The 10,688-nt window shown below is 36.0% G+C and overlaps 1 protein-coding gene across 1 annotated transcript; it reads right to left on the reverse strand.

Annotated features, from left to right (window-relative positions):
* Positions 1 to 494: 494 nt before the first annotated feature.
* Positions 495 to 7,862, reverse strand: LOC121988696 (protein FLX-like 3). Its single transcript, XM_042542261.1, has 4 exons — positions 7,739 to 7,862; positions 1,254 to 1,770; positions 970 to 1,106; positions 495 to 901 (listed from the first exon to the last, which is right to left on the reverse strand). The coding sequence occupies exons 2-4, from the start codon at positions 1,763 to 1,765 to the stop codon at positions 753 to 755; spliced, it is 798 nt and encodes a 265-aa protein (XP_042398195.1). The 5' UTR covers positions 1,766 to 1,770; positions 7,739 to 7,862; the 3' UTR covers positions 495 to 752.
* Positions 7,863 to 10,688: the final 2,826 nt, after the last annotated feature.

The raw sequence follows: 10,688 nt of genomic DNA on the forward strand, positions 1-10,688 counted from the left end.
CCAAAGGAATTTGCTCAATTCTTAAGTTGTTAAAAAAAAATAGCAGAAATAAACAAAGAAATTAAAGAAAAAAGGATATCAATCCAAATAAATAAAAAAAGTAAGGATACAAAAAGAAAAAAATCCAAATAAAGTAAAAAAATAAATAGTATATAAGTTCATAAGCTTAACTTTATTTTTTTATATAATAAAAACGATTTTCTTTTTCAGAGTCTGTATATGTAAAAAAAAGTGTATATATATATATATACACACATACATATATATTAATTGCTAGTTATAATATATTTTACAAAATTAATATATAACAAAATTGTTATATTTACGTGAATTAATATATAACAAAATTGTTATATATTTTGATACATAAACAAGCTGAATTAAGTAGATCATACAAGTCAAACAAATTATCATATGTATTTGTTAGTTATAATATTCAAAATATGAATAGTCATTCACTAATTGCTATTTCTAATATTTCTAAATCCAAAATATAAATTCAATCAAACCCAAATAATATCATATCAAAAAGGAAAAACTAGAGATCGTAAAGTGTCCGTAGAAGCTGCTGATATCACAATAACAGATTAGGCAAATGGGGTTCCATAGGACGTACTGTTTCTATATGAAGCATTCAACCTACAGAATTATCATTCAGATACAAGTGAAATGCATGAGCAAGGCTTGTTGGCGGCGACGTACTACCTGAGAAGAGGAAGTTCAGTTCTTGGCATGTAGAAGAAGGATTTCCTTCAATGACGAGAAAAGCCGCGAGGTTCATTGGGTGCACCCCATGGGGCAGCAGCTCCATAATAACCTTTGTCTCCGCCGTAGCCATCTTCATATGGAGTCATGTAACTCATATTGGCACTTGGGTTAAGCATATTATACCCGCCAGAACCTATAGAATAACAGAGAATCAGTTTTCATGAGGCAGAATGCATAGAAATAGACTAGCAAACGACTAACTGAGTCCTCTTGCTCTCTTATCCAGCTCTACTCTCAGCTTCTCAACCTCCCGAGCCATGGATACAATGTTTTTCTCCATTGCTTGCCTCTGTTCTACTTGCTCGGCATTTGCTTTTTTCTCATATTCATATGCCGTCCTACAGAACCATGAAAAGATATTTACTATGAACAAGAACTGTAACTAGCAAGCTAAATGTTACTCATTTAGGTATTTTGTATTTGATTCCCAGGAAAGGTAAGGAAATGATAGTGAAAAAGACGATAATATTAAGGAAATCACAGACCTGGCTCTAACCAATTCCTGTCGAAGTCCATCAATGTCAGCGCGTAATGTAGGTATTTGTTGGTTTTCAGCCTGCAAATGTTTCAGATCTTGTTGCATAGTTTGAACCTTTGCAGATAACTCTTGTCGCAATTTGTCCAACTTCTGTGCTTCAGATTTTAGTTGCAGAGCCTCTTCCCTGAGGGGCTCAACAGCACGAAGATCAGCTTCCAACTTAAGACCCCTCTGGATCAATTCCCTCGCCTCTAGTTCTTTATCGGCCCTGAGCTTGGGTATAGCCTGACTAAGTTGATGGAGTTCATCCTTGGCGAACGTTATCTCTCTCCTGAGAGCAATATTTTCGTCCATCAGTAGCTGATTGTCAGTATGAAGCCTACGGATTTCGTCATGCCTCAAAGCTAGTTCTTCCTCAGCTGGATGTACAGGCACAGGTCGACGAAGTGGAGGACCATCTCGGAAACCATGAGACCTCTCATTCACAAGATGGCGGGGAATACGATTCCTACCTGCCATGCCACCTGAAATAGAAAATGGCACTCACGTGAGCACTTGTAAAAATTGAAAGTTAAAAACGCATAGCATTTATGTGTACAATTTACAGATTATTCATGACAAAATTTAAAAGGAATCAGTGTGTTTATCTATTGGATCACCTTAATCACATACAATGTTGCTTTCTTAAGGTTTCGATATACAGATTGGTATCAACTGCTAACCTTGTATACATGAGTAAGAGAAGAAGTCAACTGACATTATGGGTCTAGGCACTGACTGCTACAAAACCTATGGTCTAATCTCACAATATTGTGTACTTGAATGGTGCAATTTTTAAAAAGTGAAAAAAATAAAGAAAAAGGAAATGTACTTAAGAGAATCTTGTTTATTGTATTGTGGGGTTGGCTAATTAATTTCTTAACAACCCTTAGATAATTTCATTTTGAAACTCAAGAATTGACTTCAATCTCTAAGTGAATAGCCACTTTGCCTGAACAATATTGACTTCAGAAATAATTACAGTTGGATCACATAATCACTTTTCTTTATATTTAAACTGTCAGGAGGGTTCGACATATATTGTTCTCTATACCTTCATGATAGGGAATACAATGCATGGTCAAACTTATAATATGCTACAATGCTTCTTAAAAATCTGAAATTGGATGTGAACACAGGTAGTCATGTCCAAATATCAAATCAGGTTGATCACCAAATGTAATTGACTGGCTAGTTTGGAGAAGTGTTTCTCAGATATGTAATAGAAATAATCTTCAATCACAAATTTTATCAACATAGTTCTTTCAGTCTTAGACAAATGAATAGCAGTTCAGTTTCTAAAATAGATGTAATCACAGTTGCAAACTCCTTGATGGCTCTTTTTAATTCTCCATTCCATGCCTAGATCCAGGCATTGGTCATGCTATATGGGGCTGTTTTAAAAATACCCATTCCAATAAGAATTTCAAAGAAAAAGTGTTGCAGTTTAAACCACAATAGAATTATAACACACAACAGAATGAATGAGTTATCCTCTTTGACAAAACTGATTTCTAGGCTAGCTTTACAAAGATACCTTGATCTGACCAACATATGCATTGACGGACCTGAATATATCAAAGTAGGCATTCTATCAAGGGCTGAAGTGCTAAAATAAGTAGTTAAATGTAATGCTATCAGGACATGAGGGCAATCATGCTACTAAAATATGGTTCACATTTTCTTCACAACTTGTCATGGGAGTTTGCTGAACACTTAAGCCATGTGGACGATCCAAAAGGTCATCATAATGAAAGGAAACATCAACATAAGTTTACCACATAATTGATGACTGTAAATGGATAGCGATCAAACAGGTAACTTCAGTTTTAGATGTCACTGATACATTGATGATTAAAAATATGATCAACCCTACAATACTATGAAGGAGATCTGCCCAACCCTTGCATCAACCAACAGTTTAAATGACTGATGTTTTAAATTAGGCAATATGTTATCATAATTCAGGTAAAAAAAAAATGTGACTAAGATATCAAAATAATAGTAGTGATATAGCCTTGTAAGGGATTCAATAGAGAGGCAAGATCAATCTAACCGAGTCTGAATAGTTGGGATCAACAAAGAGTTGGTAATTATGAAGATGAGTAAGTGGACGAAGGGCCTAGGTTCATGGGTATACACACCTAGAAAAATGAGGTGGACTTTTACAAATTTAATATAAGTATTTAACATGCAGCCACATATATGAAGTATATGACATATAAAATAGTATTCAGAAGTTACTAAATAATACATACAAAAATTTAATATAAGTAAATAACCCATACAAAAAAGTTAATCTAACATAGAAAAGAATATGATGATGGATGTCCGAGTGTACTAGGAAAGATAAAATAAAAAATACTGATATCTAGGAGCAATTAGGTGTAACTCAATAAAAAAGGACAGCCCGATGCACGAAGCTCCTGCTATGCGGGGTCCAGGGAAAGGATCCATTGTACGCAGCCTTATCCTGCTTTTTGCAAGATTTGAACCCGTGACCTTTTGGTCACAAAGCAACAACGCCAAGGCTCCCTTTCAATAAAATGAGAAATAAATATGCGACACTGTCATGAACATTGTTAAAGGTGGTCATTCAATCAAATAAATTCTATAGCCAAGCAAGACAAATAATTACAAAAAAAAATGCAAGGACATAGAAGATAATAAAATGATAACTGATGTAAATCAAAGTGATTTAAGATCTGAAAATGAGCCAAATAAATAAAAACTTGTGCCGTTTAGGAGTGTTTAGTAAGGTAACCAAGCCTGAACTAAACGTAAAATTAACCAAGCTACTAAAATGACAATTGCTTAAGCTTACTTGGTTTCTTTCTTGCATAGTTGGTTTGAGTCTGAATGTTAACGAGTTCATAATTCAAACTTGTTTCCAAGGTGTAAAATCTCGATCTGTGCCGAAGTTTCCGTCCTAAATCGGATCGATACAGTTTCGGTATCGTGCTGATACGGTTTCAGTATTTTTTTATTTATATATAGTAATTATTAGATAAATATGTTTATTGTGTATAATTTAAAATAAGTTGTATAGATTTTATATAAATTCTCAATTATTGAACAACTTAATATGGTTAGAAAAAATAATTAAATATAATTTTTTTAAAAAATAATTATTTATTCATTTAATTAATTATTAATTTAAATAATATATATTTTATAAAAAAATTATCAATTAAATAGTAAAATAGTAAAAAAATATAAAATAATAAAAAATTATCATAGTATAAATCTAATTAATAAAAAAAATAAATTTTTTAATGAAATTGAAAATAATAAAAAAAATATTAGAATATAAAACTGAATAATTATAATTTTTTTAGAATTTTTAAATGAAATTTAAAACATTAAAAAATAAAATTTCAGAATATTAATTAATAAAATTTATTTTAAAAAATTAATTTTAAATATTTTTTATATATTTTATTGGGATAATTAAATTAGAGTTTATAAAAGCCTAATTAAAATATCACAAATACCTTGGGAATTATTTAAATTAATTAAATTAAAATTTTAATTTACTCGGTGTTAAAAACATCGCCGCAAACATCGATGGGGGTAGGGGTGTCAAAAATGAACCCGACCCGACGACCCAACCCGAGTCGACTCGAAAAAAATCAGGTTCGGGTTGGCATTTTCGGGTTCGGATAGGGTTTAGGTTGGAGGGTTTTCGAGTTGAGTCAGGTCGGATTCGGGTTGGGTCGGGTCAAATTCAGGTTGACCCAAATATAGGGTTTATTCGATTTTTTGGGTTAAATCGAATTTTATTTTGAAAATTAAGATGTTTTTATGTATATTAATATCAATGTTAGTATGATAATGATGGAGTATGGGGAGAAAAGTGAAGAATTATAGAAAAAAATAGCAACAAAAAAAAAAGTCATTTTGAATTGGATTTTCGGGTTATCCGAGTTAGGTTCGGGTTGGTCGAGTTCGAGTTTAGGGGTTTCGGATTAAATTCAAGTTCGGGTCAGGTTCGGGTTGGGTTAAAAAAAAAAATCAACCCGACCCGACCCGACCCACCCGAATTGACACCCATAGCTGGGGGTCGTCCGACGACATCCCGGGACGCTTCCGGTGTCGTTGGAAGCTTCCCAAGAAGCTTCTGGCGGTGCTAGAGGTGTCCCGCGACGCCTTCGACACTACCAGAAGCGTCCCACGACACCTTCAGCGCTGAAGGCGTCGCGAGATGCTTCCAACGCCCTCTGGGCTGTTTATGAAGGGGGAAATCATATCTCTTGAGTGGTCATTGTTGCTCCTCGTCGCCTTGCCACTGTTCAACGTCGCCTCGCCACTGATCGCTCACTAGTTTTTTTTTCTTCTGCTCGAATAATCGATCGTGACAGCTATCGCAAACGTGCGCTATCACGCGCCATGCGAAATTTTGGAGATTGGGGTACCGGTTTCGCCCGCACAACGGAATGGTAAATACCGTTTGTGCTGTCCGGCATGGAACAACATTTCACTTCATGCTTATTTCATTGTTTGAAGTTTTTTACATTTTTAAGATTGTTTGGTTAGTCAGTGAGCTTGATACTCCAAGTTTGTTTTTCGTTTTGAGAGATTTCAAACATACTTCACATGCTTTATTCATGGACATGAATAGTTCACAATCTTTGTCCACAAACATTAATAAAATGAACATAAACAAGTTATTACGAAGTCAAACACTAAACTTACTCATAAGCATTTGATTCATTTACAGCCGTAAATATATAGTTAAATAGAGTTCAATAGAGGGATAAGATTGATGTAGTCAACCTCTAATAGTTATCAGAAAGTGATGATGATGATGGCCTAAGACAAGAAATTTGACAAAAGTAGCACAAATTGTTTATTAGCAAATATACCAGTATAAAAAAATTAAATATTGTAGTATAAGTTAATTATAAGTTCATAATATTATAGCCATGCCCATGATACAGATCTCCAACTCAAAATGATACCATAATCAATTATATGATATTAGAAATTTGAACAATCAAAAAGATGCAATTGTCAACCTTATTCTATTAAGTCTAAAGAACTTAGATGTACCAAGGTTCTGAGGTAGGATTTTAGGAGACAATGAATAACATCGCAAGGTAAGATGCAACGTTGCTTTCAAAACTAGACAACTTTACCGCTAGAATAGGTGTGGTTGACCAAACAGCTTAAATTTAATGGATTCTAAAGCCAATTCCAAAGATACAAATATCTTAAAGTTTTAGTCTAGAAGAACCACCATAATCATCAACCATGTTGATCCCAACTATTCGAGTCAACTACATGAATTTTATCACACCATAGAACTCTATGTAAGGTTATACCAGCATAGTCATATAAAATCCCTTAAATCGAATTGGGTTATTCTAAGTTAAGCTTTCTTTTTATTCCTCTATTCCTTGCATCTTCAACTTGTCTAAGAATTCATTCGTGTTCCATGAAGATTATCCATACCATTTAAACTTGTTTTCAGATTATTCTATAATTTATTAGAGCTACACAGAGTATTAATTTATCTTCACATTCTCTAGTGAACTCACACATCCATCTTAGCATTCTCATTTATGCTATATTAACTCTTCAAAAGCATGCTAAAGAAAAATGTATGTACCATAGGGTACCATTGACTGTTATATATATTGGAAGCCCGGTGCAAGCTCCTGTCATGTCGGGTACCGGGAAAGGGTTAGACCACAATGGATGTATCGTTCTTACCCTGCTTTTCAAGAGGTTATTAGAGAAAATTCACAAATAGACTCCACCTGTAACCCTAGCACCAAAGTTCATTGAAAGTTAAGAGGTTGGGTAGTTTCAACGTGTCCATTCTCAGGTAGAGGCCATCTTATTGACTCATACCAACAATCCAAATCACGGTCACTTTCCCATTTTGCTCAAAGAGACAACCACCCAGATATTTGTCCTCACTTTACAAACATAGTTTCACTCATTCAATGTTTGTGTAGTAGACCTACCACTCATTACAACACCAAAACAAATTGTGCAAGATTTACAGTTTATTTTACAGCTCTTTCATGAAATGCAGCATCCCTATCGAAAAATGGGATAATATCTTGTTGTGCAAAGAACATAACAGAGTGAAGATGGGAGTTCACAAGCTTGTTAAACAACCCACACAACAAGAAGAAAATCCAAAGAAACTTTAAATTAGTATGTTCTTTTTTTTTGTTTTAATTATTTCCTCTGAACGCTTCATTATGAATGCTTCATTGTGAATCAATACTATCAATAGTGACCAAAAAATAACCAAAAAAAACAAAACCAGCGGATCAGGATGATAACATCTCAAAATCTCTTCCAAGGTAGGTAGAGCAAAAATTTCAATGGCAAGGTGAACCAGTATAGAAAGGGGGGAAGCTAATTTCTTCCAGGAATAAAAGAAAATGCCAACAAAAGCATCTGATTCATAGAAAACCAGGGATTTGAGGGAGGGACCTTCGAGCCGACGCCTCTTTGGATCGCTCCTGTTGTCCAACACCAAAACCCTTTCTCGGCTCCTTTTTTGTCTCTTCGATCGATTAGAACCCAGTCAAAAGACGAGAACGCCCTCTCAAGCAGTCAAACGAAGTTAGATGAATAAGAGTTGAGATCGAGAGGTGGGCCCAACAAAATTCGGCCCACGGCCCAAAATACAGTGCAAGATTTAAATTCAAGCTTGATAATTTATTTGTTTAGCAGAACAATATCTTTATAACACCTTGACAGAGAGCATTTAACTGCCAAACTAACCTAACAAGAGAAAATATTTATCAAATTTCGTATTTATTTATCTCAATGTTATTATAGTATTTTAAAAAAATTGAATTTTTTGAAATCGTCATCTCAAACTTCTATTAGTGAATTTTGCAAAATTTATTCTTCTAATTCCTCTACCATTCTTCTAATATATATTTGAAACTTTCCGGACTATTTTTTTTTTTTAAAGTATGAACTTCCCAAATCATAATTATACTTACAACTATAACATACTCTTGATTTAACTAAAATACTTAAAGAGTTCTTAAAATCATTAACTACTAACAACATTAGGGACAGGTCATATAATTTCAGAATTTATTATTCAAAGAAAATATTTAATTAATGTGGAAATTAAATTTGAAGGTTTTTGGATTATACTGTCACTGTCTTGAGCTTGCTCACCTATCAATATCTCTTGTCTCATTCGTCTCATTATCTGAAATAGTTAAAATCTATGAGTCGAGACACATTCAAACTATACTATGCATTAATTAATTCTTATATCCATGTGTCAAAAAGAGAAAACCTATCTAACGGGGTGTATTCAATCAATAGATTAAATAACTATCATTGACTTTTTTTTAACGATATACTTTTGTGCAGTTGATAAATTTTATTGACTTTTATAGAATCTCATATAGTTGTGGAAAGAATTCCATGAATTTCTATAGACTAGGGCTGTTCAACCGGTCGGTTAACCGGTTAACCGGTTAACCGGTTCCGGTTAATTCCGGTTTATCAACGGTTATGTAAAACCGGTTAACCGACCGGTATCCTTTCTGATTTAACCGGTTCCGGTTTGAACCGGTTCCGGTTGGTTAACCGGTTCAAACCGAGAACCGGTGGGCTGTTGCTAAGTGGGCTGGTTATGGTAAGTGGGCTTGATTATTGGGTTTGTAATTTGTTTAATATAAAATAAAAAAATCCCCCCTGACCATCTCTCTCCCCTCGACTCTGCGTGACCGCGCTTGGCCCAAAATCGCGATTCGCGATTTTTGCCCTAGCCGACGGGTAGCATCGTCGCAGACGTCGAATCACCGGCGTTGTCCAAGAACACTAGAACAGTCTCCGCCACCCGCCATTTGGTCTACTGTGTCGATCTGAGATTCCTGATTCCTCTGGTAACTTCTCTGTTAGAGATACCGAATCTTCCTTGTTCTTCTCCAACGTTTTCGCCAAATTGGTAAATTCCTTCTTTGTGACTACAATTCACTCACTTCTTTCAGTGCTTTCCTAGTTTCCTGACTATTTTTTCGTTCTCGAAGAACACAGACGAAGCTTGTGAAGACAGTAGGGTGAGTTCCTCGCGAAGGCGTTCGGCGATTCGAACGCCGTTCCAGTTCGCTTTGCGCAGGGCTCCCACACCTCGCAGGGCCTTCTTCTCTTCTTCTGTTCTTCAGTCTTCGCGTTCACCATGGCTTCTACATTCGACTTGATTCGGCTTGCTGCCTAATCTCCCTCTCTAAGCATTCGACATGGGCCTCGAGGTCGCCGATGATTGCTGAATGTGCTGAGCATTCATACTGCATTCTTAGTTGCTCCCGCAGCCGAGTTTGCTCGAGATGAGAACTGAGAAGTGATGTCATGGTTTTCTTGCTTAGTTGCTTCAAAATTTCATAGTCCAAAGCGAGCTGTTCCATCTACTGATCTACATTTCCAAATCTTCACGGTCTCGCTTATATAGCTCGATCTTGTCGTTGAGCGAGCATGCAAGCCTCGTGTCAGTAGTTCGATGCTTCTGCTCCACCAGCTCGTCGAGATCTCTAACTGAGATTGCTCATCGTTTTATTTTAACCGGTTCTGGTTAACCGGGTTATCGGTTTACCGGTTAAACCGGTGGGGAAAAAACCAAACCGGGACCGGACCGGTAGACCGGTAAAAACCGGTTAACCGAAACCGTTTAAAACCGGTTAACCGGTTAACCGGAACCGGTAAACTACCGGTTTCGGTTCGGGTTTCGGTTTCCCGGTTTTTTTGCACAGCCCTACTATAGACTTTGTTGCAAAGACTTTTATAGAAATTTGTAAATTTAATAGAAAGTTGTGGATTTAAGGGGGTATATTCAATCTTAGAAAAGCGTAAGTGGTCATAGTCTCACGCGATATTTATTTTCAAGCAAAACCTAAAATACCTAATTAAATTTATTTTTTAATAAAATAATAAATAGCATACTTATTCATACAAATTTTTTTTCAACTTTTTATACTTTTATTTTGTTTTGACTAGAAAAAAAGAAAAGATAATGTCTCACTTAAAAAAAAACCTTTAATAATATAATTTTAAATCCAATAATATTATTGATCCAGCGGTAAGAATGGGGGACCCACTTCCTGAAGGGTCCCAGCCTGAGGATGGATGGAGGGCTGACTAAGCGGGTAATGGCCGCGTCAAGCAGTTGAGCAGGTCCGAGCGGAGCCAGAGATAACCCAGCCATGGGCTTGGGTTCCCGACGCCAAGGCGGGAGGACTGAATGGTCGAGCAGGTGTCTGCCCGGCTGGGACCGAAGGGCTGAGCGGGTGGTCCGTTCGGCCAGGATAAGGGCGAGGATACAAAGGTTAGCCGAGCGGCCTATTCGTTCGATACAAAGGTTAGCCGAGCGGCCTATTCGTTCGATATAAAGGTTAGCCGAGCGGCCTATTCGTTCGGC

Source organism: Zingiber officinale, chromosome 6B, assembly GCF_018446385.1.
Source record: "Zingiber officinale cultivar Zhangliang chromosome 6B, Zo_v1.1, whole genome shotgun sequence".
Classification (NCBI taxonomy): domain Eukaryota; kingdom Viridiplantae; phylum Streptophyta; class Magnoliopsida; order Zingiberales; family Zingiberaceae; genus Zingiber; species Zingiber officinale.